Source organism: Elgaria multicarinata, chromosome 18 (assembly GCF_023053635.1).
Source record: "Elgaria multicarinata webbii isolate HBS135686 ecotype San Diego chromosome 18, rElgMul1.1.pri, whole genome shotgun sequence".
In the NCBI taxonomy this organism is placed as follows: Eukaryota; Metazoa; Chordata; class Lepidosauria; order Squamata; family Anguidae; genus Elgaria; species Elgaria multicarinata.
Genome location: NC_086188.1, coordinates 10762577 through 10788865, shown reverse-complemented (window position 1 = coordinate 10788865; position 26289 = coordinate 10762577). Strand labels below are relative to the sequence as shown.

The 26289-nt window shown below is 45.2% G+C and overlaps 1 protein-coding gene across 5 annotated transcripts in view; it reads right to left on the bottom strand.

Annotated features, from left to right (window-relative positions):
- Window positions 1-26289, bottom strand: part of ARVCF (ARVCF delta catenin family member) — a 356383-nt gene that overhangs the window by 49940 nt on the left and 280154 nt on the right. For all 5 annotated transcript variants that reach the window (XM_063144150.1, XM_063144148.1, XM_063144149.1 and 2 more), the window contains 3 exons: window positions 16438-16555; window positions 13725-13896; window positions 5425-5496 (listed from right to left, as the gene is read on the bottom strand). In XM_063144150.1, coding sequence (XP_063000220.1) covers window positions 5425-5496; window positions 13725-13896; window positions 16438-16555 — 362 coding nt within the window. The remainder of the gene's footprint in view (window positions 1-5424; window positions 5497-13724; window positions 13897-16437; window positions 16556-26289) is intronic.

Below are 26289 nucleotides of genomic sequence, written 5' to 3'. Positions count from 1 at the left end.
GGTACGGAGGAGGCCAGTTCCATAATGGGTGCAGGCTCAGGTCTCTGAAGGTCTCAATTTGGGGTCAGTGTAGATCAAAGAGCCCCTGGTAAGAGTTTGGGCTTCATCTGAAGGCTAGGTATGATGCTGGGGTCTTGTTTGGCATCCTGCACCTCTGTCTCCAGCACTGCCAGTCCAGCTAATCTGGCTGGCTTCCCCTCATCTGCGTCAGGATCTGGGCTGCTATTCAGGGTGAGGCTGCGATTCCAAGTGGAAGATTGAGGAAGGCGGGGGAGGCTACACAACTCTTTCCCCTCGGGCTGTGTTTCCACTCAAAATTGTCCACTGCTGCTTTTCTCCTCCTCAGGGAAAAGATGTAGGAACTTCGAACCGTAGCAACTCAGCTCATTCGCTTAATTGCTACAGCCCAACAGCTCAATCATGAATGGAATACATAACACCCCTTAAACATCCGAGAGTGCAGCATGCTTTCAGAGCACTAGGCAGCAATCCAGATCTTTCTTCCTTTGTCTCCTTTTTCCAAGACGCAAAGTTTATTTCTTTGGTTTGTTCCAAGCACAACGCCGGGAACAAACGACGCGTTAAACCCAGAACTGTTTAAACAGCACATATCACTGCTTATTAGACAAAAGACCATTGTGATTAAAGTCCCGTGGAGAACAGACTGACTTTCCGGTGGGGTGGGGGAGAGAAGGCTGTGCACCATTTCCAGTTCCCCAAGGTCAAGAGGAACATTACATCAAAGCAACTTAACTACTTCTTTTATATGAGGATTTTATAAGAAGATCACGACTGAATTGATGCTTCTTAGCTCAAGGGAAGGAAGTTGTGGTGGGTTTCATGGTCCCTTCTACTTGCCATCACACGACAGTTCATAATTCATAATTAGTATGTTCAGAATACAAACTTAACGTGCTCAACATGCCCACAGGTATCGGGCACCAAATTCTATAGTGCTGAAATCCTTAATCCATTCGTGAGAGATGTATTCCAAGTCAATGGACCTCTTTTCAGGAGGGCAGCCACGTCACAACCTTAAGGATGAGACCAATACTTGGAAGCAGTGGTATAGTGGAGCCAGAGTTCATACGGTCAAAGCACCAGGACGTTTTGGTTGGCAGGTACAACAGCATCACCTGCTCCCCACCCCCTTGAAATCCTCCCAGTAGCTACGGGGAAATGGATTTTCCTGGCAACACTGTATTTTTGTCAACTAGCCCTGTCGTAATGTAAAGTAATTTGTGGTGACTTGCTCTTGAATGGCCAAAAGACCCATTGGAAGAGCCATGCTGGATCAGACCAAAGGTCCATCTAGTCCAACATTCTGTTCACACAGGGGCCAAAAAGCTGTTGACCAGGAACCCAAAAGGAGGACATGAATGCAAGAGCACCCTCACACCCATGTTCCCCAGCAACTGGTGTACATAGGCCTACTGCCTCTGATACTGGAAGTAGCATATGTTCTACCTCTGGTCTCTCATAAACAGGTGGGCACCATCTTGTCTTTATAACAACAACCTCCTTATTCAACCTTGCAGTACTTTCTTTACCACAGTGTGTAGTGCTCTTTATTGCTCCCTCTGGTAGCTTGAGAAAATGCATCCTTGACTATTTCTATATATTACAACATAGAGCCATCAGGACTAGTAGCCAGTGGCCCTGTTCAGAAGACACTTTAAACCATGGCTTTAACCCTGGTGGTTAAGCTGGAAAGCCAGGCTGTGTTCAGAAGACACCTTAAACCACAGCTTTAACCATGGTGAATAAAGCAAAAGGCCTTATTCACTGTGGTTAAAGCCATGGTTGAAGGTGTCTTCTGAACGTGGCCTGGCTTTCTGGCTTAACCACCATGGTTAAAGCCATGGTTTAAGGTATCTTCTGAATGGGGCCATTGATAGCCTTCTCCTCCAAGAGTTTGTCTAACCCCCCTTTTAAAGCAGGAAGCTGTAACTCAGAGGTAGTGCCCATGGACTTTGCATGCAGAAGGTCCTAGATTAATAGACCAGCCTCTCCCATTGAAAAGGATCCGATTGTGTTTAGGAAAGTCAATAAATCAGCCAATCAATTATGACCAACAATAACATTTTACTCTGTACAGCACCATGTACATTGATGGTGCTATATAAATAAATAAATAATAATAATAATAACTGCTGCAAGATTGCAAGGATAGGGGATATGGCTATAGGCTCAAATTAACATAAAAACAGAGTGGAAAACAAAGAGTAGACTTTACCAAATGGAGGAAGGAAGGAAGGAAGGAAGGAAGGAAGGAAGGAAGGAAGGAAGGAAGGAAGGAAAGGAAGAGACACTTCATGAGGCAGGGAGTTGCACAGCCTGGGTACTACTACAGAGAAAGCACGGCACTACATACTCATCAGCCTCACCTCCTGTAAAGGCTAACTGCAGATCAGAGCACCCTCCAAAGATCTGAATTGACAGGCAGAGTCAAGTAGAATCACTGCAATGCTCATTTCTAGCTTTGCACGAGCAATTTTAACAGCTCCCACATTCCATTTGTTAAAAAAAAGTTATAACCTAAAATATGCTTTGAGATGGAAGAGATTAGTCTGTAATGCTTTATGTGTGTGTTTTAAACCCACATACCACATCATTATGCCATTCAAACTGAAACCATTTGATCATTAAGGCCTTGTTCAGCCTTGGGAATGAGGGTCTTCCTTCGCCAAGTGCTGATCTCATCAGAACCAATTAAAGTTCCGTGCCACGGATCTGACCTGTTCTGTTAAGCGTTTGGGAACCGCTATATTGGTCTTCCTTATCTCACTGAATAATTCCAAATTCCCACAATCGCATTATAACCTTAGTAACCACTTAAGCCAGCTGCTTTGGAACCAGAAATTGAGAAGGAGAAATGGAGCATCTAGGGAACAAAAATCTATTCCACCCCTGACCCCATTTCTCTAAATATGCTATGGAATTATTATTATTATTATTATTATTTTTGCACAGTAACATCTTCTTTTCTAGACATGTTATCCTTCAACACATGAATGCAGGGAAACTGTTGTGGGCACCACCACAAAATGGCTGCCATGGGAGGCATGGGAAAGGACAAATCTCCCGCCCAAAAGACCAAATAAAAGGTAGAGGTAGGGTCGGAGCCTCCAACACATTGAACAACTCCTTTGAATGCCCAGTTTTGAGCAGAGATACAAAACTATTTCACAGCAATTCCAGCCGCTGAGAATATATATATATATATATATATATATATATATATATATATATATATATTACTGGTTCCTCTCTATTCCGCCCTGGTTAGGCCTCATCTAGAGTATTGTGTCCAGTTCTGGGCTCCACAATTCAAGAAGGACTCAGACAAGCTGGAGCATGTTCAGAGGAGGGAAACCAGGATGATCAGGGGTCTGGAAACAAAGCCCTATGAAGAGAGACTGAAAGAACTTGGCATGTTTAGCCTGGAGAAGAGAAGATTGAGGGGAGACATGATGGCACTCTTCAAATACTTAAAAGGTTGTCACACAGAGGAGGGCCAGGATCTCTTCTTGATCATCCCAGAGTGCAGGACACGGAATAACGGGCTCAAGTTACAGGAAGCCAGATTCTGGCTGGACATCAGGAAAAACTTCCTGACAGTTAGAGCAGTGCGACAATGAAATCAGTTACCTAGGGAGGTCGTGGGCTCTCCCACACTAGAGGCCTTCAAGAGGCAGCTGGACAGCCATCTGTTAAGGATGCTTTAGGGTGGATTCCTGCATTGAGCAGGGGGTTGGACTCGATGGCCTTATAGACCCCTTCCAACAATACTATTCTATGATTCTATGATTCTATAAGGGCAGAGCACCTTGCCAGGTGCCAAGACAGTTGTTCGAGGGTTCATTAGTTCTCACAGACTCCACATTGCCTACCCTTAATCTTCTGACAAAATTTAGCACGTCATGTCTGTGTAAACCAGGCTGACACTTTAGCCATCTTCATTAAAATTCAGGGTTCCTTACAATTATGAAAGTAAAAAGCCCTCTCTTACATTGTTCAACTATAGCAATCACTGTTCGGAATATCAATGAGGCTCTGAAGCAAAGGCAGAGGTCTGTATGCATACATGGAATGAAAGAAGGAGAAACATGGTACTTCAATTGCCCACAGCCACGGAATGTTATTATGGCCTACACAGTTTCCTTTTGCCGAGCAAAGAGAGCCCATTCTCTTTCTCAGCCCTCCAGGTGTTCCTGGGATATAATTACCATCAGCCTCAGTCTACAGGACCAATGGACAGGGATGATGGGAGCTACAACCCGACAATATACCTGGAGGGCCACAATTTCCCCACCCATTAGAAAGCCTGCTGGTTGATAGTAAAAAATAATGGTTGTTTCTTTGATGGGCTCTCATTTTCCATCAGGCTAATCTTTATCATAGAACCAGACAGCTCCCGTTTTGTTTCACATTCTTGGATGTGGCTAAGGAGGAAACACCAGCCTCCGCCTGCATTCCTCTAGAGCAGGCTTGCAGAACCTCAGGCCTGGGGGTCATATCTGGCCCTCCTGAGATCCCAAACTGAACCTCTGGGGTTCCCCAGAAGACCACACCCCTTCCTCTGCCCCCACCCCCTTCGTTTGGTGGTTTTTCAACTTTTGTGCAGCCACCCCCCTACTTCAAAAGGTCAAAATGCCTCCCCTAAGGCTGAGTTACTGGCAGTAAAAGCTTTCATCTAAGATATGCTGATATTTTTGGTATTGGCCTCACCCAACAGCAGAATGTGGCCCCCCAAGAGTTTCTCCAAAGTGAAATCCGGCCTTCAGGCTGAAAAAGGCTCAGTGCCCTAGCTCCAGTATTCACTCCACTCCTCGAAAAGTGATGGCATCAACATTTACCACGTTTGCCACCCATTTTCAATCAATCTCCTTCTTTAAAAAGGAAAACCGTCACCACAACCTCAAAGCAAGAGCCCAGAGTTGTCGTCCACATACAGCTCGACGAGACTGATGGAAGGGAACGAGTGCTGGGTAAAGACTGGCACAAAAGTGCACCCAGCCTAATCGTTGCCCGTCGGTAATGTAAACTGAAGAATGAAATTATCGGATAGGAAAGAAAACTGCGGCATGCAGAAAAGACCAAAGGGGGCAGGGGAAGAAAGCAAGGAAATATCCTAATCATCCTTTAATCTGCCACAGGAAACGATGTGGAAAATGCACATAGTTTGCAAAAGAAGACTTCGGTTCTCATTAGCTCTTTCTTCTTCGCCAATTCAATCAGAACACAAAATAACATACATGGGAAGAGAAGCAGCACATGAATGTTCATTTAATAGTGAAATTAAAGAAGCATGAAATCTAGGGATAAATGCTGTGTATTTTTCACTCGCTTTGCAAGAATCCGCACATCTTCCCTCTTTGCTGATCTTTTGAAAACACATTTACGAGCACTGAGACATTTTACCTTTTGCTGATTCAGACCGCTTAGGCAAATCCAGTGTATCAAAGTTTCTGTCCACATCCCCGTTCTTCTTTCCTGTGCATGACACAGAAGAATGAACAATAAAAGGATCCAGTGCATGAATAAACCTAAATCAGTCACTGTTTGTCACTTTTCCAAAAAATAAGTACAAACGGAATATAAATCTCAAATTTACACACATACACGCACGCACGCACGCGCGCACACACACACACACACATCATATGCATGCACCCAGTAATTGCAAAAGAATATTGAGCATGCAAATGAGCATTTGAATGGCTTGACATTTACATGTAATAAACACATATTTGTATGCCCCAGTTAATGGAGTCGCTAGATTTCAACTATCAGGATCTGACTGCACATTTCCCAGCAAAACAAATTCAGAGCACCTTAAACCCAGTTTTCAGAGTAAGATACATATACTCATTACTGGTGGAAAATATAAATGGCACCCCTCTTCAGTCTAAACAACATGAGATGCAATTCACAAACAAAATAGAACTGGTTTCCCCCAAGCTAGATCCTGGAGAGGAAGATGTACATCTTACGATAACACAGGGAGACGTTTCCTGAGAAGAGTGTAATATATACCTCCATGTAAACAGAGTGCTGTAGCTCAGTGGTGGAACACCTGGGAGATCTACACTACTGCTTTATAGCGCTTTAAAGCGCTTTATAACAGTTTTGACAACTGTTGGGGCCCAGGACACACTGCATATACAGGTTTCAAAACATTTTCAAAGTGCTTTAAAGCGCTTTAAAAGCAATAGTGTAGATCCCCCCCTTGCTTTGCATGCAGAAGGTCCCAGGTTTGATTCCTGGTCTCTCCATGGAGGGCTGGAAAAAAATCCTGCCTGAAACCCTGGAGAGCCGTTGCTGCCAGTCAGTGTCAACAATACTGAGCTAGATGGAAAAATGGCTCGACTCAGTATAAAGCAGCTTCTTATGTTCCTAACAGTACACCTTTTAGCTGTAGGGGCAAAGTTTTAACACTGTGATGTATACATGTAAAACACACACATCACAGGGGAAGCTTTGATCTATTTTCCTCAGTGATGGCAACTGAAGGAAAGAACAGATTTCCTTCATAGGATTTAGGAGTACATCTGCACTACAAACATCAACCCCCAAATAAATCACCCACTCTGCACCATTTTGTCAACATAAACTGCCCCCTCCAAGCTGCTATGTGCCTGTAAAGAGATGGATGTGTGGATATTTCATGAGACAGGAGGAGGCCTGGTCACGGCTTTTCAATATTCTATCCGATTTTGAGACCTGTTAAATTCATCAAGTCAGCTTTAACGGATAAATCAGCTAACAGGATTTGTGTTGTGTTTGTCAGTGTGCTGGTTTTAATGTGAAAGCCGAAGTCTCTGGCCTCTCCAGCCAACCCAGGTCTTGACCGATTCTGTTGACTCTTCTGACAAAAACTTTGCTAGAGCAAAAGATAGGAATCCACAAGGGTTCCTCAAATCCTTCATTCAAATTTTTCGGGTTTTTAGGCCACTCAAACAAGACAGCAATGCCCTGTTTGGGGAAAACATACAACACAGAGAGAAGAAGGCAAGATGTCAGCCATCTTGACAGTATATCACATTTTGGGATGACAGCCAAGTCCAACTGCTTTGCTAAGAAGCGTCTTCAGACTTGTCGCTTCTGAGAACGGAGGAAATGACAAGGTTTCATGCCAGAAGGCAGCAAGATGACCAGAAAGAAAGAGAGAGAGAGAGAGAGAGAGAGAGAACTCAAATTTACCCATGAATCACTGCCTGCTTAATATGTTCCTGCAGGTCCCCACGAAGGGATGTAAGGGAATTTTTTTTTTTGTTCGCAAATCATGCAAACGCGCCCCGAATGTGAACGCACGCAGGACGGAACGTTCTTTGAAAATGTCTGCAAATTCTTGAGGTGCAGTAACTGGAGAAAAGAGTAGTTGGGCTCAAAATAGAAGTAGCCGGTATTTTGAATTTCTCAATAAAAGTACAGGGAAATCCAAGGTTGTTCTCCCCCCCCTCCCCGCTCCACTCCCACCACAGAGTACAGTAATGACAGCTCTGCAATCTCTCTGGCACTAAACAGCTGCCAGAGGTTCTAACGCATCAGATTTTTCTTGATAGTGCTCTCCTTTCTCTACTCACTCCCTTCCTCCTCCCCACCCTCAGTGATGTCTGTCATCACCCAGGCCCCCATCCCAAAGGGGAAGAAGGTATTTTCAGACAAGAAATGCAGCTGAACCCCTTTGGCGGAAGAGAGACAGCTTTTCAGATGACTCTTGACAAGGCCTGTTTTATGGGACTTGGCTATTGGGGCCGGCACCGTCCTTGGGGACAGGAAGGCTGCACAGCAAGAAAGTTGCTTGTATAATAAATGTTTTGCAATCTCTCAAGCTGTGAAATTAAAAGCTCCTTTAACTCCATCTTTTCTCAAACAAGAGGCCATTAAATACATTCCCGCTCTCAGCATATGAACTATTGTCCTCCGTTGACAACCAGTGATAAAGAATTAGGAGTAAAGTACTGTACACTACCTCTTAAAAGAACACCCCACACACACACACAACTTAAGCCAAGGGCAGACAATATGTGGCCCTCTAGATGTTATGGCCTACAAATTCCATCATTCCTTAACACTGATAATGAGGGCTGATGGGAGGTGTAGGCCAAAACATTTGGAGGGCCATAAGTTGACACTCCCATCTTAAAACGTGCAAAAGAAAAAAGAAAAACACCTCTAAGGCAACTTCCTCCTCATGGCTACCTAAGATTCCCCTCTAACCTGATGGCTCTAAGATTCTAGGTAGCTTCTCAGCAAGAGAGGAACCAACAGCACTGCCAGGTCACCACCTTTATATGGTCTCAGAAGGCTTTTGTGCCCCGCTGAAGCAACAGTTCTCCTTGTTCTTGGTGAGAAGCCTTCAGCTAGTGATCTGTCCAAGGTCCTGATCAGCTTTGCCTGATTGTGCTCAACTCACCAAGTCTGGACCTTGCTGGCCATGACTTCATATGGCTAAGAGGTACTGCAACTATAAACCATTTCCCTGAGAGCTCAGAGCTGAGATCAGGCAGGGCAATTTCTATGCATTAAACCACAACAGAAAGCTACCCATCCCCCAAGAAACATACCACTGCATGTTCCCTCTTATAATCGAGTTGTACCACTACTACAGACTTATTAGTAGATTTTCACAGTTGCACTAGGAATGTTCACGTGCACAAAAGTAAACAAATACTGGATGCTTGTGCATGACCTGAAAACATGGGGAAAGGATGTACAAGTAAATTGCCTTTCATTGCACTTCTGGAGTAGTACATGGTGCCCATAGACATTCCTTTTTGGGGAACAGGTGAGTTGAGATTTCATTGGCAGAACATAGATATCACCCGAAGGGGTGATGCAAGGGTCCTTCCTTTCCAAGCTATTCCAGAGGCACAAGAAGATTCAGCATGGTTCATTACACTACATTACATGCAGAGCTGTTTGGAGAATGGACCCTTCCTTCACCTCCATCTCTAATCGAAGCTCTACCACTGAGCTAGGGTCTAGGGGAGGGGCCATAGCTCAGTGGATAGATCACCAGTTTTGCATGCATAAGGTTCCAGGTTCAATCCCTGACACCTCCAGGGCTAGGAAATAATCCTGCCTGAAATCCTGGAGATCTGATGCCGGTCAGTGTTGACAATACTGGGTTAGATGGACTGATTATGTACAAGACAGCTTCCTATGTCCCTATGCACTCAAAGAGTAGCCCAAACTCAGCCCGAGTTCACCATAGTAATTTTGCAATCTACGGTGATGGAGGTGCACAAGCATGGAAGGGATGCAGGGAAGGACACAATGAGGGGGTCAACCTCTCCCCAAACCCCCAAGTCAGAGGAAAGTGTAGCAATGGCAGAAAAGATACATGGAAAAAGGGAAAAAAAAGAGAAAGACTCACCTTGATTGAACCACTCCTCTAATACCAGAAAAGCAGGCAAAGGAAAAAGAAAGAAAGAAAGAAAAACGAATAAAAGGGTTTCAAGAGGAAGAAAAAACAGATGAACAATCACACCAGAAGCAGAGTTTTTCACAGAACAGATTTCGAACCACAGCACTTTCTGTTTTGGAGGAGGAGGATATAAAAGTGTGAGAGAGCGAGGCAGACGAGAGCCAGAGAAAGGCCAGACCATAAGGAAGGAGCAGAAAGGTGCAGCTTGAAGAAGCAGGTGCAGCTTAGGGTAAAAGAACTTGTGTTTTTGCAACTTTTTTTTTCTTTTAATGCTTTTTATATCGCTCAGCTCTATTGGCTAAATACCTTTATTGTAATTTGGTTGTTTTTCTTTACTAGTTAACTGTTGGGTTAAAACTATAGTGTCTGGAGTGACACTCAACCCATGTCTACCGCCCAGAGAGCATGTGAACTGCCCAGAGAGCTTCGGCTATTGGGCAGTATAAAAATGTAATAAACAAACAAACCTCACATTATGGGTAAGGGGAAGGTAAAAGGAAGAAGGTGGGGCTCTTAAGAAGGCAGAGATCCTTAAGGGGTGTCTCAGGAGGTCCAGGACATGGAAGGAACCCTTACACCCCCCATTCTGCCTGCCTCTGGAGGTCAAGCAGGTGCCAACACTGTTATTTCCGGTGCCTCCTGAAAACATCTTTATTCCATGAAGCTTTCCTTAACTGACTAGCCAAGGTTTTTATCGGTATACTGTTTTTTTAAAAAATAACAATTTTAATACAGGTTGTTATTTCTTTTATCTCTTTATCATTTTATCTTTTATTGTTCACCACTCTGGAATCTGTTTAGATACAGAGTGGTGTATAAATGCGGTAAATAAATAAATAAATAAGTCCCTGCATGTAAAAACAAATAAAACAGCAGCAGCATGTCAAGGAAAAGCATCCTGGGCCAACTTTTTCGTTGACATGCTAGTTTTCCATGTGCAGGGATATCTCTGGGTGGAGGGGCATTCTATCATGTGAGCCCCCCTACTTGCAGTCCGAACTCAGACATGGGCCAATGCTCCAGGAATTGCTAAACAACACCAGGTTCTTCATTCTTCGACACAAGTGTGCTTGGATATGTGTCCTTGGAACTGTACAGGAAGGATTCGCACTCACGTGGCAGATAAGAGTTGCAGTTGCTCAAGGCTCTATGTTCAGAAGAGCAGCTGCTTACAAAGGCTGAGTGTGATGGGGTGGCGGGGGGGGGGGGCGGCAGGAATGACAGAAATACATCAGTGTTCAAAACAGACAGACCTGTATTCTGTTACATTCCGGAAGCAAGGAAGGCATCGGGCCTGTTCAACGTGGATTAGGCTAAAAGCGTGTAACATTACAAAGACCAGCCCTGATGAGGTGGACAATGCAAACCACGGCACTCTATTGTCTCTTTCGAACAACACTTGTCAAACAGGTGTGCAAAGATTCCGGGGGTGTCGGATTACTGGTGCTTCCATCCTCCTCACCCTATCCAAAGCCTTGGGTTCATCCCTTTCTTTTCCCATATCGATTCAAGCTTCTTGCAGGCTTCAAATAAAGGTTCCTAATTGGTTGCGCCCTTCAAATCGAAATCTGTTTCCATACAGGGACAGTTTCCATAGGGCAGCCGGGTTAGTCAGCTGCAGAAAAAGCAGCCAAGTCACGGCTGTGCTTGAAAGACTAACACAGCTTTCTCCAGCTAGAGCCTTTGTGTTGGACTACAGTTCCCATCACCCCCCAGCCAACATGGTCATTACTGGCTGAGGATGGTAGGGACTGTAGTCCAACACATCTGGAAGGGCACTAGGTGGGGGAAAGCTGGACTAGCAAATCAAACAAAGATGCAAAAACAAACCATTGTTCTATCTTCAGAGTTCTGTAATGCCGTCCCTGCAATGCAAAGCTATCCTGCAAACCAACTATCTAAACCAACACTTTCTATAAATGCAACATGAGCTGGACTTAGGACACACTGCTGGCTTAATCTGAGTAAGAGGAGCCCGTTCAAGAGCAGACAGAGATAATTTCTGGTTCAAAAGTTAAAAACACTGCTCTACGTTCTAGTCCTATTCACAAATTGCCTCCCTATGCATGGAGGCCATAGCCAGAATGCTGTTGCTGGCCCTGCCTGCAACATCACATTTCCTGCTGCTGCATTGCCCCACAACTTTGTGCACCCCACTGCTAACCCTGCCCCCAGTGTCCACGCACTGGGCATGGATGTCGGCAAAGGACGTCCACGTGTGAGCAACAGGTCATGTGTATGGACACCCCTCGACAGATGTCCATGCTATATGCGTGGATATTGGGGGACGGGTTGATTGGGTGGGCGGGGCCAGCAGGTGCATCCTGCTGTAGCTTACATGAGTTGGGAGGGTAATTTGTGACCAGGGCTTCTCTTGGTAGGCAGAGCTGGGGGCTTACAGACAACAAATGGGAGATAACATGGATATTCCTCAGCTCTGCCTTCTCCCCAAGTGCCTGGTAGCCTTCAGGACAGAGGGTGGGGCTTTGAGAGGAGGAGGAGCTTGGGAAGGGGAGGTGGCAGGACCTATGAGGGTGCCAAAACCTCCACAAGCCAGATTTAGAACCTCTGTGAGCTGGATTTGGCCCACGGGCCGGAGATTCCTCACCCCTGGAGGAGAGAAATGCTCTTGAATCTGAGTAGGCAATCATGACCCACCTCCATTTACATTACATAATGACATGGAAAAATGCTGCCCATACAGTAGGAGAGGCACTTGGCTACATGGGTGAAGCGATGATGGTGCAGAAAGCAATGAGCTGATCAGCAAGATGTCTCTCTAGGGCTCAAAACAAGGAAGGTCAGGGATGCTTGAAGCTGGTTTTCACAGCAAAGTAGGTGGCTAGGTAAGAAATACGGCAAGGTTCTAGGCTGGAGACTCAAGGCTCTTGACACAATCTCTGCTCAGAGGTTTAACCCAGAAGGGAATTTAGCAGGAATTAACACTAGAGAGTACTTGTACGGAGATTTTGAAAATGTTGCCTATTATTTTTTAATTTGATCCAGATTTCTCTAAGGGGACATAAAAATAAAATAAAAAACCAAATGCATAAAGTTGCGTGGATGTACATGAAAGAAAAACGAGCCTTCTCAAAGGAAGGAAGGAAGAAGAGAAGAAGAAGGTGGCACTTGGTTCATCTCCTTTTACAGTACAACACATTTGTCACACGCTCCTGCCCGAGAGGGAGAGGTTAAAAGTGATGGACAATTAAAAGCTGCTCAACCGTCATTTACAGTTTGAAGAAACTTAACCGTGACAAGGTAGTTTCTCTTTATGTCTTAGATTAAAGTAGAGACAGCCCATGTTTGCATAGAAATGTGAGCGATTAAGAGCCTTTCTTCCGGAAAACTTTTATGCAGCGGAGAGAACACAAAAGCGCAAGAAGACCAAAGGTCTGTCTAGTCCAGCATTCTCTTCGCACAGGAGTCAACCAAATGCCTGTGGGAAGCCCAAAGGCAGGATATGAGCACAATAGCACCCTCCTGGTTATGTTCTCTCACCACTGGGCATCCCACCACCGGTATACAGGGACATCCCACCACCGGTATACAGGGACATCAGCTTGAAATCATAAAAGGAGTTAATGGACAATGTCAAAACCTCCCCCTACACACTTTTAGCTCTGTGCTCCAGGTCAGTTGGAAACTCAAAGAGACTTGCTTTGTTTTTGCTACTGCTTTTGTTTCAAGCCTCTCCATTGGCTCAGCTATTCTCATGACAACTTTTCATGATAGGTCCCAGTGTTGAAGATGGCGGCTTCCGACTAGGTTATGAGTGGGCAAGTTGTGGCCCTCCAGATGGCTTGGCCTACGACTGTACCCCAAAACTGCACTTACCAAATGTTTTGGCCCACAACTCCCTAGCCAACATAGCCAATGGTAAAGCATAATGGGAGTTGTAGGCCAAAATATCTGGAAGGTCACAAACTGCCCCTCCCTGGACTATGTGGCCAGCCCAGAGCCAAGATGAGATTATTCTTTATACCAGGGACTTCTTGACTCATGGTAGGGACTGGCAGCGCATGCGGTAATGGTAATGTGTGATTAGGGATGCATGCACAGGGACTCCTTTATCACGTAACTATGCTTGCACTGGTCGTGCTGATCTTGGGAATGTAGAAGAATCGGGGGGGGGGGGGTTAAGAATGCAACATACAGAAGCAGACCTGGGCACACGCCAGGATCCAGCACAAGTCTGGGCCACAAATTGTCCATGGACAAGCTGTCTTGTACCAACAGAGCATAGAACATCTCCTTTGAGGCCTCTGCCACAGTGCCACATACCCACCTTTGGCCTTCTTCCCACCAAAGCAGCCTGCATCGTCTTTCTTCTTCTTTTGAGTCCCTCCCAGGCCTCCAAGCTGGTTGGCTTCTAGTTCCTGGAACTTGTCCGCCCCCGGGACTTCTTTGTGGACGTGGTATGAGAGGTTTCTCATGATGCACACACAATTTTCCACAGACTGTGGCAAGGCAGTTACCAAAACAAGCAAAGGGGGGAAAAAAGGAAAAGCCATCAACGCTTGTAATAACATATCTTGCACCACAGAGTAAGGGATAAAAACAACAATGATGTCAGCTAGGAGTGATGGTCATCAAAGTCCAACACATTTGGTGGACACCAGGTTGGAGAATATTGGTCTACTTCAACAACTGACAACAGCTCTCCAGGGTTTCAGGCAGAAGTCTTTCTCCATGACTATCGGTTCATTTTTAACAGGAGATGGTGGGGATAGAATTTAGAGTCTTCTGCATACAACATCTATAGGCACTACAACTGAGCTACGGCTCCCTGGCTCCAGGAAGCGGGGTGTCAAAGACAGCCTTTAAAAGAGGGTTAGACAAATTCCCAGAAGAGAAGACTATCCATGGCTACTAGTCCTGATGGCTCTGTGCTACCTCCAGTTTCGGAGGCAGTAGGCCTCTGTACACCAATTGCAGAGGAACATGGGCATGAGGGTGCTGTTGCATTCAGCTCCTGCTTCTGGGCTTCCCTGGGCAGCTGGTGGGCCACTGTGTGAACAAGATGGTGGGCTAGATGGACCCGTGGTCTAATCCAGTAGGACTCTTATGTCCTTTTTAACTGGAGATACCAAAGATTGAACCTGATGTCTTCTGCATGTAAAGCACATGGCCTAACGCTGACACAGATTCCACCCTCCTAATAAACAGCCACCACCCCCATCAAGGAATGTGTGTGTGTGTGTGTGTGTGTGTGTGTGTGTGTATTTGTGTGTGTTTAAGTAAATAGGTATATTATTTACCCAGTTGAATTTTAAATTGCCTTTTAATAATGTATTAGTTTTATATGTTTTAATTCATTGAATGTATTTTAGGGTGTTTTGTGTTGGTGTCGTGCCCCGCCTCGATCCAGAGTGAGAGGCGGGTAATAAATAGATGCATCATCATCATCATCATTAGGGTAAAATATTTTTTCTCATTCCCACCCCCATTTTGTGTGTGTGCTGCAGCTCAGTGGCAGAAAGCCTGCTTTTTGTATGCATGAGTCCCCCTGCATTAAATCTCCAGCTAATGAGTCCCAGGTGGTAGAAAGACCTCTGCCTGAGACCACAGAGTAGGATAATTCACCAGGGGCTTGTCAGGAGCCAGGAAAGAATGGCCAAAATCCCCATAAGGCCATACAGTAAGCTTGCCGGAAATGGATTCTGCCACCCCTGGTAGCTGAAGGAAAAAGAGCAACTCGGCATGTGCTGAGATGTGCTCCTTCAACCCAGCAGTCAACAGCTAGGGGAAGGGCTGCTGTTCAGTGGTAGAGTCCCTGCTTTGCATGCAGAAGGTCTCAGGTTCAATCCCCGACATCTCCAGATACACTTGGGAAATATAACCTCAAGAGACCCTGGACGGATGGGGCTGGTGGGAATGGGGGGGGAACACCCCCTGAAAATCCAGGGTTTGGGGTAGCAGAGGGAGAAAATATGTTGACATGCACCATGAAGAGTACTTCAATGTACAGAAAGTGATTTATGGTTTCCTCTAGCACTGGGGTGTTGAGCCTCATGGCCACATAGGGTCTAAACTTGGGTCACTGGAATTTTCTAGAAGAACATGCCCCTGCCCCCCCTTTTTCCTGACCATGAATCACTGGGTGGTTTCCTGGCTTTTGTGTCATGTTTTCCCCATTCTTAAAGGTTGAATCACAGAATCATAGAACAGTAGAGTTGGAAAGGACCTATAAGGCCATTGAGTCCAACCTCCTGCTTAATGCAGGATTCCACATTAAAGCAACCCTGACAGATGTCTGTCCAGGTGCCTCTTCAATGCCCCTGGTGTGGGAGAACCCATGACCTCCTTAGGTCATTGCTTCCATTGTTGTACTGCTCTAACAGTCAGGAAGTTTTTCCAGCCAGAATCTGGCTTCCTATAACTGGAGCCCATTATTCTGCATTGATTGAGAAGAGATCCTGGCCCTCCGTGTGACAACCTTTTAAGTATTTGAAGAGTGCTATCATGACTCCCCTCAGTCTTCTCTTCTCAAGGCTAAATATGCCCAGTTCTTTCAGTCTCTCCTCATAGGACTTTGTTTCTAGACCCCTGACCATTGTCGTTGAAATGACTCTTCGAAGGTTAGTTATTGGCAATAAGAGTTAAGCTGTGATATGCTGGTATTTTTTGGTATTTAGGTCCACCCCTTTTGCAGTTGGACACACCCCTTCTGCCTTCAGCCCCACCCCTCACTGGAATGCAGCCCCTAAGAGCTTCTCTGAAATTTAATTCAGCCCTCAAAGTAAAGAGGTTCAACACCACTGTTGTAGCAGGGCTGGCTATCGAAGCATCTGTGAACACGACCGTTTTCCAAGCCAACAAAAAAATTCCAGGACAACCTCAAACTCCTCCACCTCATCCCACCGCTGAGATTAGTCCCCTTCAATGCATCCCATGTCCTCCCACCTCCTGCCAAATCAGAAGATGCGTATTTGGGAAAGCCAAACATTCCCCTACAAACAACGAACATTCATTTCAAATGACATCGGACGGACGGCCACCTTGTTGTCTGTGTCTTTCTTGCCCACTGCGGACTGCAGAGCGTGAAGGAGGGCGTCCACCAATCCATCACATTCACGGAGCCTCCTGCGTGCTTCGGCGCCATCTGAACTGACGTTCCTGCGAACGAGAGGTAAGGGAACAGTCATACCACAATCCTTGCAGCAAATCAAGCAAGCTTGCCCATTACAGCAACTGAGAATCTACTGATCCTGAATTAACCAATGCACAAAAGAGATTGTTTTGAGAGCCCATGGAGTATGGCAGCTGAAGCGTTGCACAAGAATTGGTAGCTCTGCCCACACAGTTGAGGAAAGCCACTCTCTTACCTACCTGTTCAATTGGTTCAATAGCAAGCTTCTTACAATGCTATCGTTGCAATGTTATGCATGAAACGCTTTACTTATTTTTTTGCAGAATAGCCTCCTTGCTGTATTGCTTTGAGAAAGGGATCTATATTCAAAATAGCTTCTTCCAAGGACGTTTTGCTGAAAGAATCTTCTAATAAACTTCCATCCATCACATATAGGTAAACACAGTTGCGTTCCATTGATTGCAATGAGGCTCAAGGAATGGTGAAATCTGCCTCTTGATCATAGTCAATGCCACTTTTCTCCACCGAAAAAGCTGGGGCAGGGAGGTGTTACAGGGCTGTTTTTCCACAAATTGTTACACAACCCTGGATCTAACTGTATGGGAAAGTGGACCATGTATGGTAAATTTAACCAGCTCCATCAAGACACAGAGGAACACAAAGATTGTGGGATGTTGTGTGGTCCCAGTTTTAAAGTTTCCAACCTTCAAGACTGAGGGGTGGGGGAAGAAACCCCTTTTGGCCTGATAATGCAAAAGTAATAATAGAGAGAGAAGGAAGAGGACCAAGGGAATGGATGAACAATCAGCCAATGGGGAAAAGCAACGTTCCTAATTACCAAATCAACGGAGTTGGCATTCAGAGCATTACAAGTGGTCTCCTCAGTCCTCTTTTTATTTTGCAAAACATCCATTTCCGTGCCCCAACTGAACTCCTGGAATGAGATGTGATACAAATACAACGTGTCTGACTTAACAAGGCACTGTATGCTTTTCTGCTTGGAAGTCACATCCCGATGGATAATGAGGTTTGCTTGGAATCTACCCACCAATCTGAGCACCGGCACCTGAGCTGCATTCAGGTTCTGCAGAGTCGTTTGTGTAGCTGGAGAGAGAGAGAAAAACCCAAGTCTTTTTAAATTTATTTTTATTTTCCCATTTCTTCAGGGGGGGCCTCGCTTGTTTCGACATACAGGCTGAGATGGAAATGTCTTCTAGATACATACATCAAAGGAAATAAACCACAGTGCTGCTTTATATTTCTGTTTAATCTTTCGGCACGGCATGCCGAATATTCACACTGTGCAGAAAAAGGCCCAGACTATGTCCTGGAAAATTCTGGAAAGACCAGTGCTGCTATTGAAGAGCAGATTCGCCGAGACCTAGTGTCCTCCAGATGTACTGGGCTACATCTCCCATTATCCACAAACACAATAATTTCAGGATCCTATATACTAATAACAAACTCAGTTGTGGGAGGGGCTGTCCTTCTCTGACCAAAACACTGCCATCAAGGCATACAAGGGGATATCAACAGGCTCAGGGGTATCCAGAGGCTGCATGCATTGTTGATCTCCCATCTTCTTGTCAAAATATGGGCAGTGAGTGATCATAGAATCATAGAATAGCAGAGTTGGAAGGGGCCTACAAGGCCATCGAGTCCAACCCACTGCTCAATGCAGGAATCCACCCTAAAGCATCCCTGACAGATGGTTGTCCAGCTGCCTCTTGAAGGCCTCTAGTGTGGGAGAGCCCACAACCTCCCTAGGTAATTGATTCCACCGTCACACTGCTCTAACAGTCAGGAAGTTTTTCCTGATGTCCAGTCGGAATCTGGCTTCCTTTAACTTGAGCCCGTTATTCCGTGTCCTGCACTCTGGGAGGATCGAGAAGAGATCTGGCCCTCCTCTGTGTGACAACCTTTTAAGTATTTGAAGACTGCTATCATGTCTCCCCTCAATCTTCTCTTCTCTAGGCTAAACATGGCCAGTTCTTTCAGTCTCTCTTCATAGGGCTTTGTTTCTAGACCCCTGATCATCCTGGTTTCCCTCCTCTGAACACGCTCCAGCTTGTCTGCGTCCTTCTTGTATTGTGGAGCCCAGAACTGGACACAATACTCCAGATGAGGCCTAACCAGGGCCGAATAGAGACGAACCAGTACCTCACATGATTTGGAAGCTATACTTCTATTAATGCAGCCCAAAATAGCATTTGCCTTTCTTGCAGCCATATCGCACTGTTGGCTCATATTCAGCTTGCGATCTACAACAATTCCAAGATCTTTCTCATTTGTAGTATTGCTGAGCCAAGTGTCCCCCATCTTGTAACTGTGCCTTTGGTTTCTATTCCCTAAATGTAGAACTTGGCATTTATCCCTATTAAATTTCATTCTGCTGTTTTTAGCCCACCACTCCAGCCTATCAAGATCACTTTGAAGTTTGTTTCTGTCTTCCAGGGTATTAGCTATCCCACCCAATTTTGTGTCATCTGCAAATCTGATGTTATTCCTCTCAAAACAACAACAACTACAACATTATTTATGGATTAGTTTAAAACTGGGGAGAGTGATGGAAGGCCTATGTGTGTGGCTAGGAATATTGGAAAGTGGCTTATACTGTGTCAGACCATGGTGTCCATCTAGCCCAATATTGTCAACACTGACTGGCAGCAGCTGCTCTCCAGGGTTTCAGGGAGGGTTCCTTCCTAGCCTTACTTGCAGATGCCAGGGTATGCTCCATCACTGAGCTATGGTCCTCCCAGCCCTCCCCATCCTGGTGTGCTCCAGCTGTGTGGGGTTGCAAGTCCCATCCTGAGAGTTGCAATCCATGAAGAAAGAGGAGGTGGAAGAGGACGAGGAGGACAACAATAATAACAATGAACAACATATTGTTGCTAGAATCATTCATTTCCTCCCCAGCTACTGTGAGGATTGCAGCTAAGCTCAGAGGGGACAGAGAATTCTGAGGGTGGGGTGGCAGATGATGTCAGGATCCTGCTAATTGAAGAAGTGCCAACATTATGCCCTTCTGAGCCTTGGCTCCAGTATACCACTGCCGAGTTCTAATATTTCAAGCAGGGGAGAGAGAAAAAACCTTCGCTCATATCCTCCCTTACTTTCCTTTTTCTCTTCTTCTAAACTGAAAAAACACAGACATCCAAACTTCAGAGAGGCATTCTTTTGTCAGGGAGGTTGTGGGCTCTCCCACACTAAAGGCCTTCAAGAGGCAGCTGGACAACCATCTGTCAGGGATGCTTTAGGGTGGATTCCTGCATTGAGCAGGGGGTTGGACTCGATGGCCTTGTAGGCCCCTTCCAACTCTGCTATTCTATGATTCTATGATCTGAACTACTCCTTCTAAGCAGCGAACCCCACAACATTATAACATTTAAATGGATAATGTTGTTTTTATATTGTTGTTTATATGTTTCTGAAGGTTTTTAAAATTTTGTATACTTTTTTAATGTTTACTGTTTTTAACTGTTGTAAACCGCCCAGAGAGCTTCGGCTGCAGGGTGGTATATAAATGTAATAAAATAAATAAATAAATAAATAATGTTGCAAAAGCTTTGGATTAATAAAGGGTGATTGGACACCCCCATTATTTCAGTCAACCAATGTTGTCTGACCTAACACAGTTTTGAATGGGCAGAGGGTGCAACGAAGAAAAGTATGGCTAACAATTAATTAGAAAAGTTGAGCTTTTATGACACGGAAATTAGGAATACCAATGCTCAGATGACACCTTGAAGCGATCGCCGTAATTACTGTGGGAGCTCCGCCTTCCAATAGCTTTTAATAAAAACGGGGCATTTTTATTTAAAGCTCGAAGGATAACACAATTGCAATGATATGAACCCCTGGAGCGGCATGTAATTTTAAATTTATTTTTTTTCAAAAAGATATCCTTCTATTACACATTTTGATTCTCTTTCGTTCTGAAGCACCCTTCCTTTAAAGGAAAACTGACAGTATTTTAATGCAGAAATGATCAGATTACATCCCAAATACAATTCCTGACTCACACATTTCCTGTTACCTATTCAGAATAGAATTTTAATTGGACCGTTTAGGCTGCTACACTTCTAATAGTGTCCATTTTGCAGGTATCAGTTTTCCCGAAAGACAAAGGCAATGCTGTTCTCTTTTTTATTTTCTTGGATCAGTAACCACTAGTAATAGTGTCCTGATCATATGACAAGGGAAGACACACAGGCAGGCCATGAGCAGAACCCAATGACAAGACACTGGTGCTTATATTATACCCTCTGTCAACAAGCTCAAACAGATTGTATCCAGTGAAAGAGGGGATGGTGGAAGCAGAAACCATTCATTTCAACCAGGTTCTACAAGGGAATCCTGTTTGTTTGTTTTAAAGTACTTGTACAGAGAATATTTAAGTTTGGGTTTCTGGGGAAAGTTGATGCAACCCTGACATGGACAGACATGCTCATTCTGTAGCTATTGTTTTCAAAGATTGTCATGACTTCCAGCCCTTGGATGTTCCAGTACGTAACAGAAGATTCCGATAAGAACGAGGTACTGACTGTGTCCTCTGGGGTAGGACAATTCAGTGCCTTATTCATGGTCCTCTTGGCCAGAGGGTAGAGCCCTTCCATCAGCCTATGGTTCCAAAGTTGAGTTCCTAGCATCTCTGCAGCTTCTCAGAAATCTCTGGCTACAAAATCAGGAAAGAACATTTTAACAGTCCAGTCAGCTTCCCCAGGAGAGTCTTGTCAGCCTACATAAGGTTTCAGTTGGCTTTAGCTCTCTGCTGAGACAACATCCTCCAATTGTCCTAGTAGAAGAGAGTTTCAGCAAGCAGCCCCACTTAGAGCTATCCAAAGTCCTGAAACCTTCTTGCCTTGTTCTGATTACCATGGGATGCTACTAGCTTCCCTTGCAAGCCTCAACAGACCACAGAACAGGACAGAAATATGGATATACATGATAATGCAGAAATGTATGTTGCAAGCTCATTTGTATGGCAAAACCTATGTTTTTAGAGTCAAGAAGGTGAAAAGACCTATTACCATTTTATATTGATTTAATCCCCTTGACAACCAGAAACTGGAATCTAATAACAGCTTTCTGACAGATAAATGCACATCCATTAACTTTTGCCTCTTGCATTTATGCTCCATAATTTGCAACCACACAGGAGGGCTGTCCACACAGTCACCTTGACACATTTAGTCCATGCATGGAGGAGGACAAGGTCAGTTTTGTATCAGTGCACACAATATGTCCTATTACAGTAACATGGGATCTTCTGCATGCAAAACATGTGCTCTGAGCTATGTCCCCTCCCCTAAGGGCATAGGAAGCTGCCTTAGAGCAGGTCAGACCAGTGGAGGCTGTTGGCTTTGATTTTGGTGGTGCTGTGAACCCACTCTGGGTTTTAGTCAGAACCAGCCAGAACTGCAAAGGAGCTGTCCAAAGTGCTGAACCTATTTCTGACTGAAAACCAGATTCACAGCCCCACCAAAATCGGAGCCAACAGCTTCGACTGGGTAAGACCATTGGTCCATCTAGCCTAGTATTGTTGACATTGACCAGCAACGGCCCTCAGGGTTTCATAAGAGAATGGCCCACCCCATCCCCTGCTAAGTGACCCTTCTAAATGGAAATGCTGGGCATTGAAGATGGCACCTTCCATGTGCAATGCAGATGCTCTTCTAGGCTCTTCCAGGCCTGGCCCAACCAAAGTTGCTGCCTCAAGCAAGCTGCCCCTGCTGCCCCACCCTGCTTCTTCTCCCCCTCCCTGCTCTGGCATGGCAGCAGCGCTGGCTCTCAGCTCCCGGCATCCCCACCCCCCAGCTCCTGGTTCCCCCCTCCTGCGCCATGGTGGGGGCTCGCAGTTCCCATCTCCCTGATCTTGCAGGGTGGTGGCTCCTCCTCCTTTCATCCACCAGCTGGGACATTCTGCCAGTCTAGGCAGAAGGCGGGAGCCACCGGCCAAGGGAGAGAGGAGGAGCCATCATTGCCAGCTGACAGCAACCAGGCAGTTAGGGAGGGAGGGAGAGAGCGGCCAGCCAAGCAGCGGCGGGTCCTCCGGGTGTGGGGAGGGTGGAAAAATTCACCCCTCGTTCCAGCCCACGTCACCTGCTGCGCCCGCGTCCTCCTGCTTAATTGGAAGGCTGACCCTGTGCTCTTCCCTTGAACTGCACGCATGCAAACATGCCACGGAGCGTCCTGGCGAAGACAGGCATCCCTGGAGTATTGGCCTCTTAATTTACAAGCTTACCCTTAATGGCTGGGCTGGCTCAGGAGCCGTGTATAAACTCTTAGTACCAAGACGATTTGAGTCCCAAGAACAGCACTTCAGTGCTTCAGTTGACTGGAAAATTTCTGCATCTCTTCCAGCACCCTGCAATCCTGTGTCACCTTGGATTATGCAGCAAATGCCTCTGTTTAAGATTAGCAAAGAAAGATGACACAAGGACAACAGGATTGAAAGGAAAAACAAGAAACCCCAAAACTTAGCCAAATAAATTGATAGTCATTTGCAAAACCTCCAATTCAGGACTTTGTATATCATGAAGACTTTTTATGATGTCGCTGCATAAGCATGGAAGCTGTACTAATGGTTCATTTTATTGGAAGTTGCTAGATCTCATGGTTATGAAGAAGAGAGGAACAATCCTAGAAGGACTGAAGCTCACTGGGTGACTTTGGGCCAGTCACAGACTCTCAGCCTAAGCTACCTCACAGGGTTATTGTAAGGGTAAAATGAGACAAGGATCATGTAAGCCACCTTGGTTTCCTTGCAGGAGGAAAAAAGGCAGAATATAAACGTAACAACAACAACAACGTAATAATAATATCCATAACCCTCCCCATCTTTTTCTTCTTTCCGCCGGACATCTCATGGTTTGCTTAAAAAAAAATCTAATCCACTTGGAGAGTAGAATTATTTCTCTTCCTTCCTTCCTGATCAGGCATTGAACGGTATATGATGGGGCACTTATGTCAGCTGTCTTCATCAGGTCTGGTAGCTTATTGAAATGGATTTAGTTGTTTAAAATGATTTACATTTTGTATGTTAATATATATGTACTATGGGCCTGTTCAGACAACATGCTAAGCCATGGTTCGGCTGCTAACCCTTTTGCAGCAAATGGTTATTGTGTTTAAACCATGGTTATGTAGCCACCATGGTTAGGAATGGTTCACATGGCACACTAAGTCATGGTTCACATGGCACACAGTCCTTTTCCAGCTTCATTGGCTGCCAGTCCAGGTCCGAGCCCGATTCAAAGTGCTGCTTTTAACTTTTAAAGCCCTACACGGCTTGGGGCCAGGTTATCTGAAGGAACGCCTCCTCCCATATATACCTGCCCGGACCCTATGGTCATCCTCAGGGGTCCTTCTCCGTGAGCCCCTGCCAAAGGAAGTGAGGCAGGTGGCTACCAGGAGGAGGGCCTTCTCTGCTGTGGCACCCCGACTGTGGAATGAGCTCCCTAAGGAGGTTCGCTTGGCACCTACATGATATGCTTTTAGACGCCAGGTGAAAACCTTTTTATTCTCCCAGCATTTTAACAGTCTATAAATACATTTTAACTTGGTGTTTTAAATTTGTAATTTTGCACTGCTGCTGTTTTTATCTGGATGAGCTTTTATATTGTATTTTATATGATGGTTTTATACTGTTGTTTTATACTTTGAATGGTTTTAATTTTTGGGAACCGCCCAGAGAGCTCCGGCTATTGGGCGGTATAGAAATAAATAAATGAATAAATAAATAAGCTTTAGCTCAATATGCTTAATTACATTAGCAAGTGATCTAAATGGGATCTATGTTTTATTTTCTTGTATTTTATGTAAACTTCCCAATCAACGTCAGCTATTGGGTGCTATAGAAATGAAATGAAATGAAATAAAGATCCCATCTCCTTTCAACAGACACAGAGGAGAGGTTTATACCGCTCCATCTCTGTGTACCAAAATGTCAGTGGAAGAGTGTGAATGTGTGTGCTTGTGTGAGTGTGTGTGTGTGTGTATGTACATATACAAACCATCACCCCATTTTCTCCATCCCTGAGTTATCAGGAAGTAAATAATTTCCCATCCTATCTTCTGCTACCTGTTCCTTGAAACTGGATATGCCAGGGGTTGAATTTGGGACTTCCTTCATGTGAAGCAAGCATTTTGCCACTGAACTATGGATCTTCTGCAATTTAAGTCTATTGCTATCTTCCTGGATGACACCAGCTTTCTTACTGACCCCACCTTTACCCCAAACACGTCACCATCACTACAGAACATTCCGCCTGGATTCAGCCCCCCCCCCCCCCCGGCGACCCGCTCCTTGGCCCCTCTATCCATCACCCCTGGCAAACATTTCCGGAGAGAATGAATGACCTCTATTTGCTCCACGAGTCTCAGCCTGCTTGCCAACCTGCAGGCAGCAATAATGCAAAAAGAAGATCTGTGGGGCTGTTGAAATATCTACTTTCCTTCGGAAAACAAAGCAGAGGAGCCCTGAGTAAATGTTAAAGAAAAGTAAATTCCTAGCCCTGGAGAAACCTGTCAGGCAGGGGAAGGTGATGGGGGGAAGGAAGGAGGGAGGGAGGGAGGGAGGAGAATGGAAGAGATGTTCATAATCCGCTCTTGATTTGAGGCCGGATGCACGGATATCTGAAGAGGCCCCACAATCAACTGGTTGAGCAACATGTCTGTCCTTTGCCAGGACGAACGAGCCAAGACTTAAGAACATCAGAAGAGCCCTGCTGGATCAGACCAAGGGTCCATCTAGGCCAGCACTCTGTTCACACAGTGCTCAGCCAGCTGTCGACAGCAGACCCACAAGCAAGACGTGGGTGCAATAGCATTGTCCCACCCATGTTCCCCAGCAAGTGGTGTACATAGGCTTACTGCCTCTGATACCGGAGGCAGTAATTCAAGCAGAGAGAAGGCAGGACATTTTCGCGTTTCACTGAATTACACCGCAACCTGATTTCTGAGACTAAAACCAGAGAGACAGTGAGATCGGAAACAGGAGCCTGGAAACAAATCAGAACAGAATTGGAGGAGGGAGGCTCAGTGAGCGTGCAGCAGAGTGCAAGCCAACAGCAGAGGGGGCTCTGGGATTAGGTGAGACTCCCTTTGAAAGAACTGGAAGGGAAGCCAGTCCTCGTGAGAAGAGAAGCAGAGAAGTTTACAGCACAATCCTGTAAGTGACTAACTCAGATACAAGTTCCATTCAATTCGATGGGGCTTAGTCCCCAAAAAAATTACAGAGTTGGGAGGGACATGAGAGATCATCTAACACTACTACTGCTAATGAAAGAGAGTCCTCTATTTTCTGAGGCAGTTCATTCCACTGCCAAACAGCTCATATCGTCAGGAGGTTCTTCTTTCTAATATTTAAGCAAAAGAGGGTTGTCCATAGCTGGGAAATCCATCCCAACTCAGCTTGCATTTGCCAAAAACCAGTTTTAGGGTACCCCCCCCCTTAAAAAGCAATTTGAATAAAATATGGTGGCAGTTTGTGCAAAATACACAAAGTTTAGCCACAATTTGTGCAGATTGTGCAAACGACAGCCACAATAGGGTACATCAGCTTCCTATGCCAAGATACAGCTTCTAGAGTAGTCCAACTAACGACAACTGTAGCAAATGAAGTCCAAATAATGACAACTGTAGCAGCGCACACGAAAAATAAAATAAAACAAAAAGGCAAACTTTAAGATGGTGATTTATTGTGGGACACAGAAATGGAAAATAGCAGCCAACCCTGGTAAATAGGGATTGGTGGAAT